The 24,826-nt window shown below is 47.1% G+C and overlaps 1 protein-coding gene across 2 annotated transcripts; it reads left to right on the top strand.

The window, feature by feature from the left end:
- Positions 1-6,576: 6,576 nt before the first annotated feature.
- Positions 6,577-22,838, top strand: LOC146206690 (uncharacterized). Of its 2 annotated transcripts, XM_084591483.1 has the most exons (3): positions 6,577-6,707; positions 18,944-19,379; positions 19,598-22,838. In XM_084591483.1, the coding sequence occupies exon 3, from the start codon at positions 19,607-19,609 to the stop codon at positions 20,213-20,215; it is 609 nt and encodes a 202-aa protein (XP_084447609.1). In that variant the 5' UTR covers positions 6,577-6,707; positions 18,944-19,379; positions 19,598-19,606; the 3' UTR covers positions 20,216-22,838. The 2 variants fall into 2 exon arrangements, with proteins under 2 accessions (XP_084447609.1, XP_084447611.1); XM_084591485.1 differs by lacking the exon at positions 18,944-19,379 and having other exon boundaries at positions 6,583-6,707.
- The last annotated feature ends 1,988 nt before the right edge of the window (positions 22,839-24,826 follow it).

Genomic DNA, 24,826 nt, shown 5'->3' with positions numbered 1-24,826 from the left:
GCGGATTCGTTGCCGGGAACGCGCTGGAGTCCAAATCAGCTGTATAGTTCGCGAGATTGGTGATTGGTGTAATATTCGAATTGCCTGGGGAGCCATCAACCCACGACTGTAATTTCGTATGGCAGTTTTGCTGTCGCAGATCACGAAACGCGCCTTTGTCTGGGCGCAGGCTAGAGCTACAGCCACTTCCTCAGCTGTCTCAGGAGATCTAGTTTTCAGGGTGACCGCGGTGATCGGCCTACCCGACCCATTCGTTACCGCTGCAATCATAAGGAATTCCTGGCAGAAGCGAAAAAAATTGTAAAGGGCACTTTGAATCACTGAAGTGCGATGAGGCGAAAGCCATTATAGCGAGGTGGATCGTAGCCCTCCACTACGGCACCTCTAAATCCCTCTCTTCTTTCACTCCAATCTTCCTCCCTTCCTTTACGGCGTGGTACATGTGTCCGCGGAGAATTGTGACAGATACTGCGCCTTTTCTATCGTGTAATAAATCAATTTAAAACGCCGCTGATGTCTGCTGTACTAACGCCTCCTGGACATCGGGGTCTGCTTCTGTTTGCTGTGTGGTGCGGCGTTCAAGGAAGCGGCAAATGAAAGGGCGCACGGACGCCTGGATCGGACGGCCGGTGAGGTCAGCTTCGTATTTGCATTAATCGCCTTGGAACGTCATGAGCTGTCGGAACGGTACATCGCACGCCCCTTGTCGAACACAACCAGCATTTCATTGAACACATAAAAGTTCACCGGCGTTCTATAATTTGTCTACAGAAAAAGAAAGGCGTAGTATTTGTCGCTCGCGGAATCCCGCTATCATCCTCACTGTAGACAAGGGGAATTATGAAGACCGTTTCACGATCCGGGCCGTGGCGCAGTGGTAAAGCGCTAGGCTGGGGATCCAAAGGATGGAGGTTCGACTCCCCGTTGGAAGACAAGGCTTTTTAATTTAATTCACTAATTTATTTAATAACTGTCGCTCTCGAAACGCGGATGCATTTGCCGACACGGCTGCTAACGGCAGTATGAGGCATTACAGGCTTTAGTATTCCGCAGGGGAGCACGGCCGACACTGGAAGTTTGCTTTTGATGTGGTTCGTGTTACCGCTATGGGAATAAAGAAGCATGTTCGGCGCGTATATGCCGGGCGGAAAAAGCTACCGGTAATCAAACCGTGAAAAGAATTAGAAAGTTATTTCCAAATATTTCAATGGTGTCAACTGCTCTACACAGAACGCAGTAATGGTCCCCGCCATGATCAGCGGAACGTCGCTCGACGTGGAGTGTGGTACGGCGGCGGCAGCTTTCGTGATTTCCAGAAAGCAGCAACGTGAGCTCTTTCCGCATCTCAAGCTAAAAGCCACGAGCACGCGACTGCACACTTAAACTGGGGCTCTTAAGGTGTGGTCCAAGTTGATCTTCAGCTGAGCAACGAGGTTCGCTACTCCTGGGTGGCAGTGTTTAAAACATTTTCTTCTGGAGTAGAATCCAGCCTCCTAGTCGAACAGGCTGCCATAGCGTTCGGCTTGACTGACACGGAAATGAAGGTTAAGATGAGCTTTGTTTTTCACAATTAACCGGACTTTTTTGAGGACGAGCTGCCAGCAGAATTTTTTTTTCCGAAAGAATGCGCTCACATTGAAGCACAAGGTAAATGTTGCAAGTCATGTAGAGCAAAACAACGCTCCAAAAAACACTCCATTCCAACCATAGCCACGGCGAACATCTCTTTGGAAACGTGCGCGTTGCATTTGCGGGACCCTATTGGCGCACGTTTCTTATTCATATCAATGCACATGCGAAATGAACTGCAGTGCGCTTAACGAATGCATTAAGCAAAACAACTGACCGACTTTATGAGATGTTCCGCAGGTTTTGGTGTCCCGACTCTACAGTATGACAATCGATCACAGTTCACGTTAGCAGGATTTAAGACATTTGTTCAGGAGTCGGGTACACGTCGTATCCCAGTGGCACCATATCATCCCTGATCGACCGGCTTGGCCGAACATTTCTTCCAATTGCTCAAGAAAGCACTGAAGAAAGGAAGCAGCTTCGATGCAGCACTAGAGCTTTCACATGCGTACCGAAACAGTCGTCATGCTACGACACAAAAAGCACCTGCCATCCTCACATATGGGAGACGTCTTCACCCCAAACTGGACTTCCAGCACCGCAACTCGTGCAATGCTGCCAACGCAGTTCTGATCCTGGTATATTTTATTGCGCAAATGCGCCCTTCGACATAAGGGATCTAGATGTAGAAATGCAATTATGTGGCTGTTATGAACGACAACTCCCGTGGTGGGGCACATGTGTCCAGATTGTTGCGCCATGGGGTCGGCAAAGGTTGTAAAGGTGCAGCTTGTGTGCCGCCTGAAGGCCATCTATATAGAAGAGCAGAAACTAAAAATCAATATGCAGAAGGCTAAGGTAATGTTCGACAGCCTCTGGAAGGCACAGCGGTTTATAATAGGCAGCGAAGCACTGCAAATGGTAGGTGTACTTCGGACAGGTAGTAACCACAGATCCGGACCATGAAAGATTACCAACTAGGAGAATAACGTTAGGATGGAGCGCATTTGGCAAGTACTTGCAGATTATGGCTAGCAGCCGACCTAGATTTCTGAGGACCTGGGCCAATATGACCTGGGGCCAAACACCTTCTTGTAGAAAACAACTAATAAATATTTGCCACCACCACCGGTACCGCTTAAGAGGAAAAGTATAACAATTTCATCTTACCTGTGCACCCCTATGGGGCTGAAACGTGAAGGCTAACGTAATCTTAAGACAACGCAGAGAGCTATAGAACGGAAACTGGTTGGTATAACTAAGAGGTACGAAGCATGCAGATGGGTCAGAGAAATAAGTCGGGTTAATTACATTCTAGTGGAAATCAAAAAGAAATGGACAGGGCGTGTAGTGCGAAGAGGAGGTAACCGATAGTCGAAAAGGATAACAAATTGGACGCCAAGGGAAGGAGAGCATAGAAGGGGTCGGCAGAAAGTCAGATGGGCGTATGATATGAAGAAGTTCGCAGGAGTCAAGTAGACGCAGCTAGCACAGGACCGAGTTAATTGAAGGAATATCGGAGAAGCCTTCGCCCTGCAGTAGGTATAGTCCGGCTGATGAGGAAGATGAATGTACCGTCGCCTCTGTAGCGTGAGCGGGACAGAAAGGGCCAGGTCAGAAGGTCAGTCTGCGATGTCCAAGAGAATTGACAGCAGGAGCCAGCACAACATCCTGTCAAATGCTCCTCAACGCCACTTGCTCACGGTAAGTTAGACCGCCGGGACGGTTAGATCCACATGGTATAATTAATGTATATTTAAATATTACTAGTAGCAGATTCTGTATTGCTTCTGAGGTACCGAGGAATGACAAAGTGGATTCAGGGCTACGCGTAGTGAATCAGAAGGTTCCTGTTTCCCACATCGTGAATTTTAAGAACAACCAGCCTGTAAAAATGCTCACGCGACCTGTCGCGCGATTTAACACGTGCTCAGTAGACGACCAATTCATTCTGAGTCTGCACTCCCTCCTGCTGAACCTTCTTCGCCTCCGGGAATGACGAAATCGCCATCAATACCAGCAGAGCTGACCCTCTCAGCCGAAAGAGGTGCGAAGAGGCTCCTTAATACCTGCAGTTGTGGGCGACTAATCAGGTCATCACGTGTGTCCCACTGATTTGACTTTACACAGTGAAGTGAATTTCTCCAGCTAGGAAACGGACTCTATTTACTGCCAATTTAACTCCCGGAAAACGTACCCGAATCGCTAAATTTTTATGTCATAATCTTTTCCATGCATTTCTCACTCTGAAAATATATTCCATCATTAGTTTCTGGTTATAATTTGTGTAAAAATTTTAAAGACAAACAAAACTGCCCATGATGACGGTTTTCCCTCAGAGCATACCGCAGAAATTGGTGACAGCGTACTGAAATTTGAGGCATTCATTTGATGCAGTACACTGCAACATACTGAAAGATGAATGGCAGTTGATTCGTCCTATGAAAAAAAAAAAAAACAGGTTTTCATGATTAGTAGTCAAACGCTGTGTGGAAGCATCTCGAAGCAGGCCGTTGCACGAAATCCAATTTGGCAGTCTTCGCACCATGTCGTCGCCTGTCGCTCTCGTCGTCATCTGAAACAATATCCAGCTCGAAAACGAAGTCAGAGCCTCTGTTGGACACTAATTCAAGATCGTCAGCAACGCTGCTATCATGCTCAAAGAGGCAGCTTTTCCTTGGAATATCGCCACCTCCGGCATTCTTCATTATAGCGCCAATATATATATATATATATATATATATATATATATATATATATATATATATATATATATATATATATATATATATATATATATATATATATATATATATATATATATATACATTGTCGACATTGATACAAAATCCCATGACGAGGTCAGAGTTGGCGGTTTCAGGGCTGTGCAGTCGCACGACATGAGTGCAGAGCGTGCTTCTAATTGCCCCTCTCGCGTACTGTCAAGTATATGTAAATATATAGAATAAATCTTCTTCTCTCCTTGAAGCTCGTTCTTCGACGGGACCAGCAGAACTAGATTTGGCTGTGACGACCCAGGCAAACCAAGACCCCGAATCTAACGAGGGGCAAGTATTTGAAGGCACCATGCTACGATACCGATACCGAAATCAGCTTCTCGCTCCTCTTGAGTCCCATATATACGTCGATTCGAGTGGTCCCCATGGGTGTACCACGTGGTTCCTTTGGGAGTACCCTAGGAGGATTTTTTTATAACCTCTTAAGGAGTACCACGTTGCCAGCTTTGAGACTCTAATTGAACCGCGCACCTTACTTGTGTCATAGCTACGCCGAACGTTTTATGTTCCCATTCGAATGACAGAATGTACTCTTTCTCAACATTTTCCAAGACTTGCACCCCCAGCTCTGGCTTGCACGCTACGGGTGAACACGTGAGAGTTAAACAAAACGGGCGAAAGGCGTGGGGGATCGATGGGCTTCCCTGTACAGCAGGTGTTCTTGCTGTTTCTTCTGCTGCCTTCGCTCGTACCGAGTGGTGTTGGTGACCACCGCTGCGTCCGTGGCTCAGTGACACATTGCGGTGCGGAGATGACGACTTCTCTTCTCGGACTGTACACGTTTATTTACACTTTTTACAATTGGCGTATTTACACAAATGTCGTCGGATGCGACATCAAACGTAGAGGGCTAACTGCGACTGGTGAACGATCTGAGGTCAGAGGCTAGCAGGATCAGGCCTTGGCCACCTGCTACACTTTAGGCCGGAGTCCCTTGAGATCTCCGTCAGCCTAGCCTCCCTCTCGAACAACCCGTCTGCCCTCCACTCACGTCCGAGCCCAACCTCCTCCGAGCCCAACTGTCTCAACCTCGCTTCCTTAGCGCTCCAAATTCAAGTCTAGTCCGTTGACCAATCAACGACTAGTCACTCTGTGGCCAATAACATTCAGTGTTTCAAAATGGGCTGGCCAATCATAGTGCCACATATACCCCTCTCCTACGCATGTCAAATGAAACACACACAAAGCACGCACTAAGCGGCGAGTGGTTGCGCACACAAACACATACATCTGCAACTTTTCCCTCTCCAAAATCCTCCTACGCAAGAGGCGCCAAACAGTCGCAAGGACAAACGGCGTCAACGGTTACACTTCCGAAAATACATAAAAACACACACGCGCAAACCTCAGGCCCAAACATTCCGATCCCTGCTCTCGGTCGGTTGCGCGCGGGCGGTGGATTCACAGGGACACACAGGCGTCTTCCCGGGAAGACATGTCAACAGCGCGTTCTCCCCAGGCCTGTGTTACGCCGCGTTTCGGGATTTATGGCCTCCGCGCCCTCTCCACTCGAACCGGGAGACACCGCAATTAGCGCTGACCCCACAACCACTGCGCTTATGCTGTGCGCTCTAACTGCACTGTTCTGCCTCCCTCTCGACACGGGACGGAGAAAGCCGGCGGCGTCGCCCGCTGCCATGTGTTCTGGGCTCACTTCCGAGAAGCGGTCGCCCGCGCGACCGTCATAAATCTGCCCGCGTCAAACTGCCCCGTGACCTTGGTCGCCCCTTCGGAATCTCGCTTCTGTGTGAAGTCCGCAAACTTAACTGTGAGGTCGGATATCTTTCTGTCTGGGAACCTCAACGCCGCCCTATCCCACTGTGCTGATCCAGGAGAAATTTTGGAACGGGTAAGTTTCATGGCAACAACGGATTGACTATTCGACCTCTTATCTTCTTCCCACCTTTATAGCCATTGTGTGTCTCGACCCGAGCTCCGATAAATTTTTCACAATGAAAAGGGCTTCCACGATTGGAAAGGGCATGCACATAAAAAAACATGCACTTCTACTCGGGATACCAATGATTAGAGAGAATGCTGACGTAATCAAGCGGCAATTACAGCAGCTAAAATATCCGCAGCATCTCTATTAAAGTCGGCAGTGGTTACGCTGCTTATCGCACTCCACAGCGCAACGCTGCGCAGCCAATTGTTTTCTGTCGCATGCTTTTACGCCCACCCGCCATTTTCCATTCTTGTTTGAGCAGAGATGCGACGCGTACCGAGTAACTTGCCAGTGCGTCCTTGCCGTTCATTGATAAATATCGTACGTGCGTTGCTGGCGGTCCGTGAAAGTCGATTTCTGCTAGATCATCGGCGAGTCTCCTTCCATTCAAGGTAACGCTGTTTCTCTCTTTGTCAAAGATGACGCGCACACATTTGCGTATATTCCTTTGATCTTAGAGATTACACTGCAAATACAATGCGGAATGGTAGTCTGCAGCGACGTTAAAGCTAGTGAAAAGCTTTTAGAGTAAAGCTAATGCACCTGCGAATAGTCGTTCTTCAGTGTGTCACCACGAGACAGTGTTGTGACCACGATACAGACCGTTACTGCAAAATTTCGGTGGCATTAACGTGACCACGACAGGGCCGGGTAAACGCAGCTTGAGAGCTATGCTGATGCAAAACGGTAAGTCCGGTAGGTGCCCTGGTCGAGATAGCGCCGAAACGGGTGTGTTAGACTCGTGTGGTCCTACCGGGTAAATGCATTTAAGAATGGAGATGGGGTTGGGGAGAGGTTGGTAAGGTAGATCGACTGAAAAATGAAATTTCTGGTTTCATTACCAAAAGATAACTCATTGTGAGAAGCAAACCCGTTCAGCGGCGAGTGCGGAGGAGCGTTCCATGCTATTTAAAATGATTTCGAATACCGCGAATTCTTGGGTCATATTCCATAAGTTTATATTTTCCATTTCGGATCGGTTCAGCACTCTGGGCTTAGCTGCATGATTAAGCCGCGGCTCCCAAGTGTTTGTGGGAAGCGATTCGTCCGTTGATTTATTAGCGATCGTACATCAACATTGACTGTATACGATGCAGCCGGTAAATGTAGCCGGTGCGTGCATCGAGTGGCGACACCTATTTCCAACGACAGTACCCGCTATCCTGTGATGTCTCTCACTGGGCACTCGCTGCTTTTGTTTGATACTGCCGTCATGCTGAAGTCCGGTCAAATGGAATGAAAAATGGAAAATGAAAGCTAGCATGTGGCCCCTGGTATTTAAAAATTGCACAGGTGGGTGTTAACGAGCTGTTTTCTTTGTTTTGTTTTTGTTTGTTTGTTTCTTCGGGTCCGAATTTTTTATAGTTGATTAATAAGTATTCAGTTTCTGATGCATGTTTATAGGGATTGAAAGTGTAGCAGGGGGTGACAGAAAGTTAGATGGACGGATGAGGTTAAGACGTTCGCAGGGGTCAAGTGGATGCAGCTAGCGCAGGGCCGGGTTAATTGGAGAAATATGGAAGAGGCCTTCGTCCTGCAGTGGGTATAGTCCGGCTGATGATGGTGGTGGTGGTGGTAGTTGTGATGATGATGATGATGATGATGATGATGATGATGATGATGATGATGATGATGATGATGATGATGATGATGATGATGATGATGATGATGTGATATGTTTTAATACAATCAGCAATATGTTTTATTTGATGCACTGTTAAAAGTCACTGAAGTTGTTTCCTTCTTGTGAGATTGTTTCCACAGCGTGTCGTCGATTTCAAGTTATTTATCCACGTTAGTTCTCCCAATCTTGGTAATAACGGTTACAAAGAGGATGAAAAAATTAAGGTAAAGCTCCGCGGTAAACAATTTCTGAAGCAAGATAGGAGTGAGGTGCCATATTTAAAAAAAAAAACAGTCCATAAGGCAGTTTCATCATGGTTTGGATACAACTTCAATAAGGGTAATACTGAGGCATGCCTCTCGCCCCTTGGCTGCTGTTTTAAAGGTAATACATTTAGTGTTTCATGGCTTGGGGTTGTCCGGCCCTTGGGTAAATGTCTCCCCTATATGTCATGAAAAAGTTTAGCGCGCTCACCTAGATGAGGACGGAGGAAGAGCATTGGACACACGAGTTCCAGTGTTCTTCCCCCGTCCCCGTCTCGGTGTGCAGCACACTTTTTCATGTTATGTATTGCCAGCAAGCCCATGCTTCCACATTAGTGATTTTCCATTGCAAAACGCAGGATAATGAATCAATAAAGCAAATGAGCTGCTGCCACTGCCCTCAATAATTTGTTAAGGCCTACGCCGCAACATTTTTTCCCCGTGCTGCGGTGACTTACTACTACAGCAGGACGAAGCTTTAAATGCTGTTTGAAGATATTTCTCATCACACCGAGTGTATTTTGCGAAATTTATCTCAACTTCATTGAAAGCAGCACGCCTTGAGAAGACACAGCTCTGCAGCTTCTCAGATAATAAGTTTAGAACGATGGAGAACAAAGAGGAAGCCAAGGAAGTCTTGGCGAAAATTTCAAGAAACCAAGCAAATATTTTTATTCTGCTGGCGCCTATTGAATCGTCCCTGTAAATGTGGAACTGTAAAATTGCTCTTTTTAATTGACATTTTTGCAAATTTTCCAACCTTAATGTACCTTTTCTTAGGAACTGCTCGCTCGACTAGGCTACAATATTCGTAGGTTACACTGCAGTCTGCTGCCAGTAGTTCCAATCTAAATATTTAGGAAAGCAACGGGGTTATAAGTGTGAAAGAAATAATAGGTTTTAAGTTGTTTTTACGGTCTGTGACAAGCTACTTTCTGTGTGTGTGTGTGTGTGTGTGTGTGTGTGTGTGTGTGTGTGTGTGTGTGTGTGTGTGTGTGTGTGTGTGTGTGTGTGTGTGTGTGTGTGTGTGTGTGTGTGTGTGTGTGTGTGTGTGTGTGTGTGTGTGCGTGTGCGTGTGCGTGTGCGTGTGCGTGCGCGTGCGTGTGTGTGTGTGTGTGTGTGTGTGTGTGTGTGTGTGTGTGTGTGTGTGTGTGTGTGTGTGTGTGTGTGTGTGTGTGTGTGTGTGTGTGTGTGTGTGTGTGTGTGTGTGTGTGTGTGCACGCACGCACGCACGCACGCACGCAAGGTGCAATGTGCAAGTAGCAACCAATTTTACACATGGAATTCACGGGAAATGTTTAATGGATGTTTACTGTTATTCAGAAAATATGCATTGAAACCTTTAAGTTGGCATAATATTTGGCACTGGAGTATCGAAAAGGGAAACGATGCCGCGATATGAAAATCTACATGGCACAAGCAGTGCTAATGAAGATAAAAAAAATTTGTTGTAGTTTAACTCTGGTTAACCCTAGTTGAATTGCGATAGCAGCGGCGGAAGCTTCTTTTGCCTGCTACATTGTTCCCCTATCACGCCCTATCAGTGTAAGGTGCTAAATTTTCTGGGACACTTAAGCTCATCCTTTAAGGGCATGACGCGAGAGCGTAAGCTACCAGCTCACATATAAAGTCACGCTTCAACCAATTCGTATGGACGTGCCTGTGTGTCGTAGGGTTAACGAGAATGCAAACGGTTCTGGTAGGCTGATTCTGATATCACCCTCTCATATAAAAGGAGCGACCTGAGTTTGCAGCTCCTGCCCGTGCGCCGGATCGGTGGCGGCGGATCTCGATATGTGCACCGTCCGAGCCGAAACGCATAGCCGCCGCCGTTCGCCACTGCGAACCGCCGGCCTAAAGGTTCTCTGCAATTGTACATACATACATGTCTTGCTCGAATCCTTTGCCTCAGTCTATCAGAAAGCTGTAACAGCTGGTGAGCTGCGTTCAAATTTCGCATCATGAAGTAACGTAATTGTCGGCATTTTTTTTATCTCACATTTACGGTTCTGAAGAACTGCCGTTTATAGACATTGGCAAAGGAAAAGATAGACGATGCCTCAGTTAGCAGCATATTTGAATTAAACTTAATGCGGTGGGATGCAGCTATGCCTACAGCACGATATTTACAAAAGGGAAGTTGTTCGGAACGGAAGTGAAGATAATCTACCAAATCGCCAGAATAATTCGTGCATAGGCTGAAATAAATGCTGCGCGAACGTTCTCAGTGATGCGTAAGCACTCAAACATCTCAGTAACTAAACAGAAAAAGTGTTTCTAGCACTCCTGAAGCAATATATATTTTATTCGAAGGAAACGTCAAGCGAATCCTGCACTCTAGGAGTTGTTTTCAAGCACGGCTCACTTACTGTAACTCAGAGTATTTTTAGGGGTCACTATATGTGAGCTCGATAGTTTATAGCCGGAAGAATTGCCAATGCATGCCGGTTGGTGCATTACCTGCCTCTTAGCATTTCCGACAACACAGTGCGCATTCGGATAGATAGTTGGGTGCCTCTGTTTTCCATCTAAATGGTCGCAACGTTCCTACTAGAATGCCACGTACGTCAGTATTCACTTTCCTGTTGACAACAGTTTCTTTCCGTTCATATCGCAATGAACCGCGCAAGCGCACACGCCACGCTCAACGGTGTAATGCTCAAGCACGAAGCTCGAGCTCACGCGCACTTTAAACAGGCGCCCTTCGCAATCTCACCTCACATTACGCAAATGATAAAAGCGAATAAACAAAATTGAATGAATGCGTGCGGTACGACAGGCGGAACATTGTCGCCAATTACTCTTATTAATAGTTGGCAAAAGGCTTGTCAGCCAGCTATCGGCAAACGATAGGGAATCAGTCGGCACCCAGCGCTCAACAGCCAACATTGCCCGAAGTACAGGACCGGGGTTGACTGCCCACAAGGTTGGCCAAGTACTTTAAGGGAGCCGCATATCGACAAATGGCAGGGAATTAGTCCGCACCTAATGCTTGGCAGCCGAACATAGCCAAAATATTCCCTTGATTGACTGCCCCTGAGGTTGGCCAAGTAGTATGTATGTTTTTAATTAGCGAATGCGTTTGCATAATGCTCGCATAATGTTGACAGAGTTTTTGAATAAAAATAACTTAATTTTATTGTCGCAAGCTTAAAAATGTTTCAAATAACTGCTCTAGAATTGCGAGCGTTACTGGCTCTAAAATGAGCGCCTCATGTGAGGCACATATACGCTCGCCGGAAGTTGCTGTCAGGTGTGTGCGTGTGCGCTTGTGTGTGCGCGCGCTGCGCCGCGGTGTGTTGTTCTGTAGTTTTGTTTTGGTGCATTGTTTCTTTTACAATTGACATGATGGGCCCGGTCGCCATGGAAATGCTTGTGATAATTATATCGACTTCCACAAATCTTGCAATCTGTAATCTTAAAGTCCCTGTATTTGTTTCGTATTTTATTCTGAGGGTCAACAATTTTTTCACGAATAAAGGGCGTGTGTTGCTGGCCGAGCTGACATTTGCAACTATTCAGGCAACGTATGTATATTGTTAGGGTAGACATTGTCTGCAAGACCTGCCTCCGACCTTGGCCCCACGTTGGTAACCGCACTGGGTCTGGTCGGCCAGGTAGCTGGTCCACGTCGGGCATACACATGCACAAGGACCTAAAAGGTCGACCGATCTAAGACAAATAACCAAAAACGAGCTTGACCCGACCTTGCTTACTAAGCTAAAGCCAAGGTCGGCCGTGTTGTATGTTAACGTTGGGCCATGGTCGATTTTTCAGTTAGGATGCGCTTTGCTACTCGCTAAATCACGAAATCTTTAATTTGTGCGCTTCTATTGTATCGCACATACTCATCATCATACAGTTGTAAACTACCGCGCTATGTGAAAGACCACTTGACATAGACACAAAGCCTCGCTTTAACCAAGGTGAGTCCTATAGACGTAGCGTCTCTGGTTCGATTCCAATCTCGCCCTACCATCCGAAAGAAGCTACCCCCCTCATCATCATCAGCCGGACTATACCCATTGCAGGGCGAAGGCCTCTCCCATTTTCCTCCAATTAACCCGGTCCTGTGCTATCTGCATCTACTTGATCCTTGCGAATTTCTTAACCTCATTTACCCATCTAATTTTCTGCCGCCCCCTGCTAGGCTTACCTTTCCTTGGAATCCAATTGGTTACTCTCAGCGACCATCGGTCATCCTCTCTTCGAACTACATGTCCTGCCCATGCCCATTTCTTCTTCTTAATTTCGACTAGAATGTCAGTAATTCGAGTTATTTCTCAGACCCATTCTGCACTTAACGTTACACCTACCATTTTCCTTTCCATGGCCCTCTGCGTTGTCCTCAACTTACGTAGAACCCTTTTCGTTAACCTCAATGTTTCATCCTCATAGGTCAGTGTCAGTAGAATGCAACTGTTATACACTTTCCTCTTGAATGATACCGGTAAACTGCAAGCCATAATGTTTGAGTACCTTCCAAATGGGCAGCATCCCAATCTTATTCTTCTTGTTATTTCCATTTCGTGGTCCGAATCTATGATCCCCACCTGTCCTAAGTAGACATATTCGCCTACCACTTCCAACGCTTCGCTGCCTATTTTAAACTAGTGTTCCTTTCCAAGGCTGTTAAGTATTACCTTAGTATTCTGCATATTAATTTTTAGGCCTACCTTTCTGCTTCTTCTGTTTAGATAATTTATCATTAGTTACAGTTGGTGTCCTGAGTTACTTAACAAGGCAATGTCATCAACGAATCACCGATTACTGAGATACTCTCCATCGACCCTGATGCCTAACTGCTCCCATTCTATGCCTTTGAATACACTCTCTAAGCAAGCTGTAAATAGCACTGGGGAGTTCGCGTCTCCTTGCCTAGCGTCTTCCTTTATGGGAATTTTGTTACTTTCTTTATGCAGCAATATGGTTGCTGTGCAGCCACTATAGATATCTTCCAGTACTTTCACGTATGGTTTGTTTACACCCTGATTTTATAATGCCTGCATGACAGCCGTGGTTTCTACTGAGTCAAATGCTTTCTCGTAGTCAATGAATGCCATCTTTAGAGGCTGGCTATATTTCAAGGACGTTTCTATTACTTAGTTGAGAGTGTGGATACGATCGATGGTAGAGTACCCTTTCCGAAATCCTGCTTAATCCTTTGGTTGACTAAAGTCTAAGGTTGTCCTGATCCTATTAGCGATTACCTTGGTAAATACCTTGTATGTAACTGATAGTTAAATACACCCCCCTCAGCTCCTGACAACTCGGCCATGTCAAGCGGTCTCGTTTTGTGTTTTCACACAACCCGCCTACCAGTCAGTGCCCGGTCATGACACCTGCCAATTACCACCTGACAGAGCCAGAACGCCGACGTCGGATATTCGGTGAAGGGGGCCTTTAACGTTATAGCGTTGAAAGACGTGAACAAAGATTTGCAGCATGCGAATGTCTGGGTTGACTCGGAAGCCAGCGAGCTAAAATTAGATCCCGCGGATGGTGCCCACAAGTCTGTCATGTATCTGCTTTTCATGACCTGCTGTGACTGACCAAAAACCATGTTGTTTTTTTCACTGGCAATCGACATCTAGAAAACTTTTGTCCATGACCGCAGCTCTGACTTAAAACTCCCTAATTTATTGTGCAGAGGCCCACTTTTATAAGCGGGCGCCGCAACAACCAGGAAAAATTCGAGAAAAGAAGATAACGAATGAAACGAGGAAATCTAAGAATGTCTTGCTCAAGGAGATTTCATCTGTTATGGGGAAAATAGCATTCTTTGTCGAATAAAAGCTAAGATCATGCATTGACACACGATTGTTTATATGATATTTAAGGACTCTGTCACTTCCCCTGTGAGCTCGTCTTCGTGAAGACAAATTACTTTACATAGTTCGAAATCTAGGTGACAATTGTGGCTTTTTTCTTTTCTTTTTGATTGTGAGCTCCTGGATCCCCTTTGGCATCATCTTTTTTTATATCATTCTTACGTTTGTGCTGCAGAAGCCATGGCAAATTGGGCTAAAAACACAGCACACAAGAAAAGAAGGACACGTAGCACGGGACAAGCGCAAACTATCAACTGATTTGTTCAGGGTCTACGCCCCTAAATATGGTAAATACAGCGCATGCGCGCAGCGTACAAGCACAACAGGCCATGAAACCCGTGCGTACTCATCATACCCTAGAAGACAGAATTCAAAAAAGCTAATTTCACGTGCAATGGCACTGCTGCCCCTGCCAAGAATCTCTATTTCATGAAGCCGTGGCTGGCATTTGCAAGTTCTACTATGCTCAGACATGTTTGAGCTAAGGTGTTTATCGCCTAATGAACATTCATGCTGCAGTCTGCACGATCATTTATGCAGCGCCCCATCTATGTAGGCCTTTCCACACGTCAGTGGTATAGTGTTAACCATTCCTGTCGCGCATAATTGACAAAGGGCTTCGCATGCTTCTTGTTACAACCACTTTTCCTTCCTTTCTGCTTTGTGGTGCGAGAGCACAGCTGGCGCCGAGCCTCTTTGGTGCAGAGAGCACCATGGGTACTGCGTACCTGCTGGCCACTTTCTTTGGGTTGCGAGCATCTTGTGCATGTACGGTACCACAACAGGTCTCGTACCATTGTACTGAGCCCTTTTGCGCGCTTTTCTCTTCAACTTCTGAAGCAAGGTTTCGCTTACTGCCGTCCTGATCGCACAGGGGGTCGCACTCTATTATGTTTGTGCAACTGGTCTTTCGGTCACCTGCCCGTTAGTCTACTGTATTATTTTTGACAGCACTTCGCGGGAATTGAATAAATTACCTTTCGGTCCCATGGAACGATTTAGTTTTGGTTAATGGGGTTTAACGTTCCAATGAACTTCGAATTATCCGCTTGCCACAATTATACGAAACTTTACTCTTGCGGCAGTATGAAATCAGTGTAAACAATAATAACTGCCTGGTGATAAAGCTGTCAGGACTGCAACGCAAAGAGTCAATACACACTACACGAACGATGCCCAAATGGCTTGTACCTAAGGTCCGAACAAATTATGGTTACCAAATGCTGAGCTACACTCTCCCGCATCAATTAAATAAACAGTTTGAACAAATGTATAGATAATGAAAAATCGGTTGTTTTATGTTTGTTCTTGTTTCTAAAAGCGATATTATGCTATGTACCACTGCAATGCCTCTGTAGGGTGCGTCGGCCTCGTCAAGCCTTTCTACTGGCTTTTTGCCGGTGCACCCAACATCCTCAAGATGTTAAATAAACATTCTTATTCTTATTCTTATAAAGCAACTGAGGCTATGAGAGCTCTATAGTGGTGGGCTCAGAAAATTTAGACCACCTGGGGTTCTTCAACGCGCACTGACATCACACGGTATGCGGGCGCCTTGCTTTTCGCCTCCCTCGAAAAGCGGCCATCGCGGCCGGAATTCGATCCCGCATCCCGCACAGCAGTCGTGCGCCATAAACACTCAGCCACCACGGCTACATTTTTTTTTTTTTTTTTTTGCTTTACTACTGACCTTGGCTTTCTAAAAATCAAACACAACAATAGATAAAACGTGAAGGCTACACTTTGGCCAGCACGGTACTAAATTGTTTTCAAGGACACCACTTCATCCAAAACAGACATCCATTGTGGTGGATCTGGTATAGTGTTCGGTACGCGTTCCGTACCCACACAGCTCTCGCAATCAAATATTTAGGAACGGAACGAACAATAATGTGTGCGAGTGTAAATTCTATCCTTGTTTTCCACATAGCGTGGAGGCTCAGGACCATAACAAGATCGTGCGATGTATCTTCCGAGGCGTCGACTGGTAAACAACGCATTCCATAAGGATGCAAGGGTAGCTCTTTCTTTAGAGCACGTTGCAGTACGTCCCACTGACTCAGCAACCACGGCGGGGTACATAGAATTAACGAGTTTTTTTTTTTTATTCTTTTTTAAAATGGTTAATTTCTATGCCGAGGATTGATGCGGCTGCAAGCTTTACTTTTTATTTTTTATTTTTTTGAGCCAAGGAAACCACTCTCACTTTTTCATGGTTCATGATCTTCTTAAATTACGCGAGTGTAGCAGTAAGAGTGATGGCAATTTGGGTTTCTTTCTTCGTTCTTGCTTGCTAATTTCTCAGCCCAATAATTTTGTCTGACTTCAGTTCAGCTTTTGCCCTACTGAAGTTAGAAGGTAGGAAGGGAAGCCTGTTTCTGTTAACAGATTTTGCTGTTCTTCGGAACTAGACTGCACACTTGTGAACACGAACTTTGGGTGCTGTTGGAAGAACACGCGCTGCAAAAACACGCGCTTCACTAATTTCTCCAACAGCCTCAAAAATCGTTTGGGCATATTATGTAATCTAGCTCGAAACAACCGAAAATTCAGCCAACAAAAGTACCCTGCCGGAACATAAGCTGCAGAAGCAGACAAAAATCGAAGTCAGGAAGAATGATCAGGCTAAGCAGCAAATAAGCAAGCAAACAAATAATAAGAAACAAAAAGTAGAGGTCACCGTATGTTGTAAGATCTTGCACAATTTCAAGGATATCCTAAACCACGCAATTTGTGTGTGTGTGTGTGTGTGTGTGTGTGTGTGTGTGTGTGTGTGTGTGTGTGTGTGTGTGTGTGTGTGTGTGTGTGTGTGTGTGTGTGTGTGTGTGTGTGTGTGTGTGTGTGTGTGTGTGTGTGTGTGTGTGTGTGTGTGTGTGTGTGTGTGTGTGTGTGTGTGTGTGTGTGTGTGTGTGTGTGTGTGTGTGTGTGTGTGTGTGTGTGTGTGTGTGTGTGTGTGTGTGTGTGTGTGTGTGTGTGTGTGTGTGTGTGTGTGTGTGTGTGTGTGTGTGTGTGTGTGTGTGTGTGTGTGTGTGTGTGTGTGTGTGTGTGTGTGTGTGTGTGTGTGTGTGTGTGTGTGTGTGTGTGTGTGTGTGTGTGTGTGTGTGTGTGTGTGTGTGTGTGTGTGTGTGTGTGTGTGTGTGTGTGTGTGTGTGTGTGTGTGTGTGTGTGTGTGTGTGTGTGTGTGTGTGTGTGTGTGTGTGTGTGTGTGTGTGTGTGTGTGTGTGTGTGTGTGTGTGTGTGTGTGTGTGTGTGTGTGTGTGTGTGTGTGTGTGTGTGTGTGTGTGTGTGTGTGTGTGTGTGTGTGTGTGTGTGTGTGTGTGTGTGTGTGTGTGTGTGTGTGTGTGTGTGTGTGTGTGTGTGTGTGTGTGTGTGTGTGTGTGTGTGTGTGTGTGTGTGTGTGTGTGTGTGTGTGTGTGTGTGTGTGTGTGTGTGTGTGTGTGTGTGTGTGTGTGTGTGTGTGTGTGTGTGTGTGTGTGTGTGTGTGTGTGTGTGTGTGTGTGTGTGTGTGTGTGTGTGTGTGTGTGTGTGTGTGTGTGTGTGTGTGTGTGTGTGTGTGTGTGTGTGTGTGTGTGTGTGTGTGTGTGTGTGTGTGTGTGTGTGTGTGTGTGTGTGTGTGTGTGTGTGTGTGTGTGTGTGTGTGTGTGTGTGTGTGTGTGTGTGTGTGTGTGTGTGTGTGTGTGTGTGTGTGTGTGTGTGTGTGTGTGTGTGTGTGTGTGTGTGTGTGTGTGTGTGTGTGTGTGTGTGTGTGTGTGTGTGTGTGTGTGTGTGTGTGTGTGTGTGTGTGTGTGTGTGTGTGTGTGTGTGTGTGTGTGTGTGTGTGTGTGTGTGTGTGTGTGTGTGTGTGTGTGTGTGTGTGTGTGTGTGTGTGTGTGTGTGTGTGTGTGTGTGTGTGTGTGTGTGTGTGTGTGTGTGTGTGTGTGTGTGTGTGTGTGTGTGTGTGTGTGTGTGTGTGTGTGTGTGTGTGTGTGTGTGTGTGTGTGTGTGTGTGTGTGTGTGTGTGTGTGTGTGTGTGTGTGTGTGTGTGTGTGTGTGTGTGTGTGTGTGTGTGTGTGTGTGTGTGTGTGTGTGTGTGTGTGTGTGTGTGTGTGTGTGTGTGTGTGTGTGTGTGTGTGTGTGTGTGTGTGTGTGTGTGTGTGTGTGTGTGTGTGTGTGTGTGTGTGTGTGTGTGTGTGTGTGTGTGTGTGTGTGTGTGTGTGTGTGTGTGTGTGTGTGTGTGTGTGTGTGTGTGTGTGCGTGTGTGTGTGTGTGTGTGTTTAGATCCATAAGGGCGCTTCAATATTTAAAGTGGCTCGGCCAAGGTATACAAGTAACCATTTAAAGAAATAATCGTAAAAACGATTCGTTCCATGTGGGAGAGAAAAAAAAAGGGGGGGGGGGGGGGGGGGGGTGATTTTTCATTCCCATGAAGTGAGGTCAAAATCAGGCGCCTAAACTAACGGTTGCGCAAACATTATATAGAATAAAGACAGATGTGTCAGCGCAACAGGTGTAAGTACTTTTATAGCAAGTAAATTCTATTCCTTCCCGCTAACAGGTGAAACCTTGTTCCGCATGCTTTTTTTTTTTCTTGCTTTCTTTCTCACTGTTCAAAAGCCCGCTTATAAAAGTGGGCCTCTGCGGCGATATACCTTTCAGTTGAAAGCCAACGTCCGTATGCACGTCTTTTCTACCCCCCCCCTCCCCCCCTTGTCTAGTTAACCCTATTCCAAGAATTATATGTCACCAACTCGCCCAAGCTTTTACATTCAAACGTAAAGTATTCGCCTTCATGGATCTGCTAGTGCTTTCGAGTCTAAAAATCGCATTCAAATAATACAGCATGAAACGCAGTTTGGAACTCTAGTTTACGGAGGCCAGGTATACACACATTTTTTTTTTTTTTTTTTTTTTTTGTCGTAATTATTCCGCAGAGTGGGGCCATCAGTCCAGCGGACTCATTTCGGCATATAGTCGACATCTGCGGCCTTTGCCACCGCACCCAGCGGCGGCTTGCTTTTGACGAGCACGATACCATCCCAGCGTCTTCGCGCAACGCTCGGTCGAGCTTCTCACGGTCGCAACAACACGCGCCCACTGTCAGTTTGCGGTCGCGCTTGCACGCAGCCAGCTGGCCGGCGCGCCAGCGTCACTGAAAGAGGAAGAAGGCGAGAGTGCGCTCGTTCCAAATCGGAGGGATCGCCAGCTATTCTGCCCGGCCGCTATCTCCTTTGTAATCGCGGTGTGCGCAAGCGCGAACGGAGGGGGTCTGCCGTGAGCAAACAGGTTGCACAGCAGGAGCCGAGACCGCGTCTTCCGTCCCATGCACCAGAACCACCTGGCTGGACGACGGCACGACGGCACGTCCAGGTGAGATCGCGCGACGCGAAAGCACGCGTCCGGTTGCTGCATGCCCAATGATTGCGCGCCGTGTTTCCCCGACCAACCGGCGACCTTGGTCCCAGCTCTCGGGCGGCGCGGCCGGGAGAGGGCTGTCTTGTTTTTCCACGACCAGCCTTCTCCGCCACCGGCCGCGCTCAGTAGCTCGTCCCTGTCCCTCCACAGTCAGCGATAATGCTCCTTCCCAGGTGGCGGCAATGAGCGCAGCCTGCCTGCTCGCCCTGTGCCTGCTGTCGGGCGCCGTTCGCGGAGCGCCTAAGCCGGCCGTGGAAGCCCTGGTCGCTACCCGCGCGGTGCTGTCCAGCCTCGAGTCAGCGCCGCTGCGTGATTTGGTGCTTCAAGACCGCGTCTTCCGCGTTGGCCTCGGCTCGTTCAGCGGCGAGGCCGCCCTCTCCAACGGGACGCTGCGCAGCGTGGCCAGCCTGCGCGCTGTCAACCTGACTCCGTCTGAGGGATCCATCATTCGCGCCGACCTTCCCCTCAGTGAGCTGTCCATCCACTACAATGCCAACGTGACGTTTGGAGCGCGCAGCGAGGCGGCCGAGATGGACGTCCATGTTGACGCTCTGGAGCTGGTCGTCGAATTGAGCCACGACGGCCAGCTGGATCTGCAGTCCGTCGAAGCCCGGGAGATGGACGAAATGCGGGTCAACTTCCGAGGCTTGCGTGTGTTCCAAGCGCAAAGTGAGCTACTGTCGTTGCTGTTCCGTGGCGCTTTCAGGTTCGACATCGAGGACGAAGTGGTGGCCATCTTCGAGGACCTCCTACGTGAGCTCGTCGACTCGTACAACCTCAACAACCTGTGATACGTGGGCTGTGCCCATGCTCGCGACAGACCAGCGAAGTGTTGTGGTCCTGCTACAGTGGTGATCGCGGTTGTTTGGCATCACCGCCTTTAAATTATATTTGGCCTAGTTTCGCTTTACGCGCATGTGTAAATATTTACATAAATTTATTATCAATCGCAAATGCTCCTATAACTGTTGCAGTATTAAACTAACGAGCTTAGCGACTTTTTATACCAAGATCTCTGAGTGTTGTTAATTCTTGGAAATATGCAGTTCTTGAAAGATGTTTATGTCCGTCTTGCAACTCCATTGTAAAATGGCACACTGCTAGAAAAATTACACTTTTCCGAATGTGATAGATGTTTTCCCTTCGCTCACTCCTCTATGATGGCACTGATCTTCCAAACTATTTTCTCCACCCATTCGTTTCATAGCACAGTTTGCACATAGTGATTCAACTAGCTAACGATTACCGGTGAACCCGTGCCTTGTGTGGCATAATCCTCAACCTGCTGAGATACTTGACAGTGGACTATCAATTAACCTTTTACTGAGTCTGAGTGGAAGACGACGAATCAGTGGAAAAAATTTGTTTTCGCGCTCAGCAAAGTGTGTGGCTTCTGGTCCGTTGACTTGAGCATTATTGATCTTCCGAGGTGTTCTTACCATCGTTGTGATTTCACAGTCCTTTCTAGCCTATTTTTTTCCTAGTACCTTCGCCGTTTGCATCCGTTGCAATGAGTTCAGTAACGTGTGTGTAGCCAAAGTGAGCGCCATGATTTCCGGAAAATCCGAATGTCGTATCGCGCAGGTAATGTTGACAACTTAAGTGCCGAACTGTTATCACAGCTGCACAGCAGGGATGATAAGCAACCGTGTCAAACATGCGCAAAAAGCTCAAAAAGAAGCTGCCAGTGTTGTTCACAATGCACTGCCATCAGCAATGTGTTATAGTCGGACAGAACTCGCGAAAGGACCCTTAAAATGAAGCCCTCAACCCGACGGTGTCAACCGGTTACTCATCTTAAGCCTTCTTTCTTTGAAATGTCACACTGTCAAGTTCAGGGGAATTCACGTCGTGAGAACTGGTCGACGCCAGTGATTGGAGGGCCTCCTTTGAGTTGTGTCTGGCTGTACTTGCGGACCTGGCGAAACACACCACCTTGTGAAGGTCGTAAGCTTCGTTTTGACAGACCTTGATTCAGTAATTCGCTTAAACTGAGGTTGCCCCGCAATTCGCCATACGCCGGAGACCAATAGTCCACGTTAGATTCCCATCTCACGATCGGAGCTTCGCAAGGCAGCGACTCGCGTGTTAGCATCACGTTCCTTTTTCTCAGTATTATCCTCAGTTATAGCGTACACGCTATTGTACAGGGTGTCCAAGCTAACCTCAGCCAAGGGTTAAAAAAGAATGAAATATTTGAAGTGGACCAGAGAAACCCCTTGTATAGAGCGGCCAGCCAACTGGCGCACCACAGGTAATTTTTTATTTTGCAATTAAGCTCTAAAGGAAGCCCACGAAATACAAAAAATTTCACGTGACTGGCGCACTTGTGCTGCTCTCAACCTACATTTCAGTGAACGAAATCAGCTGCGGCCTTGTCTCCACGACCCCGTTGCAGCGACAAGCCGATATGTCTGCGGTGGTTTCTTCGTCCGCTTCAGACAGTCGGCGCACGAGACGGTGAAAGTCGCAACGAGCTCACCGCGCTGGCTGCAACTGTCGCCAACATATCAGCCTACCGCGATGACTGGGTTGTCGAGTCACGGCCGCAGCTAATTTCGTTCAAGAATTAGAGCACCACAATCGCGGCGCACGAATGCGTTAGCCACGTGATATTTTTGTATTTCGAGGGTTTTCTTTAAAGCTTGGAAAAACTATACACGTGAGGCTTTCTTTATCGGAAAAAGATGGAATGGTGGTTTAGGTAGGTGCTCTCCAACTTTGCAAATCACATTTATAGTCTAAAGCAATACTTGGAAATTTAGACAAATCATTCTAATTACTAATTAGATAATTGCAAAATAAAAAATTGCCTGTGGTGCGCCAGATAGTGGCAGCTGTTGACAGGTGGTTTCTCTGGCCCACCTTACATATTTCGTTTTTTAACCCTTGACTAAATTTAGCTTGGACACCCTGCATATGTGTGCTAAAACTGCTTTACAAGAGCATTGACTTTGCACAGTGTGTTTGGTTTTTGCAAATGTTTCATGGGCGTGAGGAACAGCCATATTGTCTGTAATGACTTAAACTGCTTAAACGTCATGCGAGTGTAAATTGATCGCTTGCAGTGCACAAAATGTAGTGAAACGCATTTTTAATGTCTGCTTTTCCTCGTCACCCCTAGTTCGTTTTGTGAATCGATTCGTCACCCAGCTGTAAATGCACAGCGCGACAAGCGATCGATGGCCCTTCTGTGATTGCGTGACCTCATTTTACGAGTGCATCTCCGTTCAGCGCAGAGGCGCCGGAGCGCGAAGACAAGAAAAATGCTGGCAGCGATGCATTCTGGGCTGCCAAAACTGCTGAATGAGTATTTTTCTAGAAATGTATGGCACATGATTTGTGTATTTATTTATCGAATAATAATATATCTGTGTCCGCAACCCCCCCCCCCCCCTTTTTTTTCTGTTTTTTTTTTTTTTGCTTTTATTTCATACATTTAGACTGTAATAAAACCGTACTGTGATATTTATGAATTCAGACTTCATCGCTAGTTATTCCATTCTTCGTGTTAACTGCTCCCTAATTAATATACCCTTCGCGTCTGTGCACAAGCGTCATCGTTGTCCACATGTGTGCTTCCTGAGCGGGAGACATTGCCCTCTCAGTGAACTCCGAAGTTTGCATTTGCAACTGTCAACTCTGCTTCTCAGCACGGCAGTAAGTCCACATTGAGAACCGAGGATATTTCTAGTGGAAATTGGGATGAACAATGGATCTTCAGGGTTGGCGTGGTTTGGGTTTAAAGTCTCAAAGCGACTCGGGCTGTGAGGGACGCCGTAGTGGAGGACTCCGGAAATTTCGACCACCTGGGGTACTTTTAGTGCACAGGCATCGCACAGCACACGGGCGCCTAGCTTTTCGTCTCCTTCAAAAAGCGGCCGCCGAGGCCGGGATTTGATCGCGCACCCTTGGAAACAGTAGTCGAGCGCCGTAACCACGTAACCACCCGGGTCTTCAGAGTTGGTTCACAGATTGTTTCTTGGGGTTGATGTGTTAGCGTGCAATGTGTGCTCACCAATACATCAATTCGTTGTCTTTGTGCACATTGAAGCTTGAAAGGAGCTTGTGCGCTCTGTTGCAGGAAATTATGAAACAATTTTCGCTCCAGGGGCACCCATCAATGGCACCGGAGAAAGACTGCGATTCACTTAGATCAATAGCTCATAGCCGCTTTGCTGAAGCGGTAGCATTGCGAGATACATTCATTATACCATAGCTAGAAAAATATTAGTTGTGGTTTAACTCCTATGCACCCTAGTTGAATTGCGATAGCAACGGCGGAAGCTTATTTTGCCTACTACGTTATTCCCCTATCACGCCCCGTCAGTGTAAGGTGCTGCATTATTGGGAACACTTAACCTTTAAGAGTATGACGCGAGAGCGCAAGCTACCAGCCCACATATAAATGAGAAGGGCCGAAACCTGGGGCAGTATTGCTATCGGAATAAAACAGTGTTTGCACGTATGAACGCGTTTGAGGAGGCCTATTGGTCAGACAAAAAGTCACAGGGAGTTCTGAGCCGCCTCTTTGGATCTACGAATTTCCTATAATTATTTCACAGCAGTGCGATAGCAACGCAAGATTTCCCTGTATAGCATTATAGTCTGAAAGTACGCGCCAGCACTCCATCGCGCAGCGCGGACGAATGCGCATGGTGACTAGATGCTTGCTTGAGTCTCGCCTGCTTTGCTTGGATGTCTGCGCAAGGCTGCTCACGCAAGAACTGGAGTATGGAAAGTGGGGTGGAAGGGGGGGTTACTAAGAGCACAAAATCTGTCTCACACTATAAGAGCTCATTATTTTGATCCGAATCGTCCGCAGAAGCACGGTTTTCTTTGCTTCGTGCTCCTGTTCGCCGATTAGAGTACGCCAAAAACACGTTCCTTTCTCCAATCATCGGCCCCGCCGGGCTGGGGCAGTGGTAAGACGCCCGACTACTGTGCCGGAGTACCCGGGCTCGAACCCGACCGCGGAGGCTGCGTTTCGATGGAGGCGAAACGGAGAGGCGTCCGTGTGCTGTGCTATGTCAGCGCACGCTAAAGATCCCCAAGTGGTCGAAATTACTCCGTAGTCCTCCACTGCAGCTCCCCTTTCTCTCTTTTCACTTTAGCTCCCACCTCCCCCCCTTCCCTTACGGCGCGATTTAGGTGTCCACAGAGACAAGTGTGACAGATACTGCGCCTTTCCCTTTCTGTGAACCAATTATTATTATCATTCTCCAATCGTTAGCTGACTTCCTCGATTGCCCGCGTGTCGGAATATTCTTTGGGTTCTCAGAAGACTGTCAGTGGGCCTGTTTTCCTTTCATAGTTGCTGCGTCTCTCTTGGAGGTGTTCTTCGTGAGGACTGCACAAGCCTAAAGGTGTATGGGTGCCCGTGTCTACCCAAATGCAGCCAG

The sequence above is a fragment of the Amblyomma maculatum genome, chromosome 1, assembly GCF_055883805.1.
Source record: "Amblyomma maculatum isolate TAMU_Amacu chromosome 1, ASM5588380v1, whole genome shotgun sequence".
NCBI classification, from domain to species: domain Eukaryota; kingdom Metazoa; phylum Arthropoda; class Arachnida; order Ixodida; family Ixodidae; genus Amblyomma; species Amblyomma maculatum.
Note: the sequence above shows the minus strand (reverse complement) of the source record. Positions and strands in the feature narration are given on the sequence as shown.

Bases quoted from the DNA above. Each gene is read 5' to 3' on its own strand.
- LOC146206690 (XM_084591483.1), top strand. From the start codon at position 19,607: ATGAGCGCAGCCTGCCTGCTCGCCCTGTGCCTGCTGTCGGGCGCCGTT.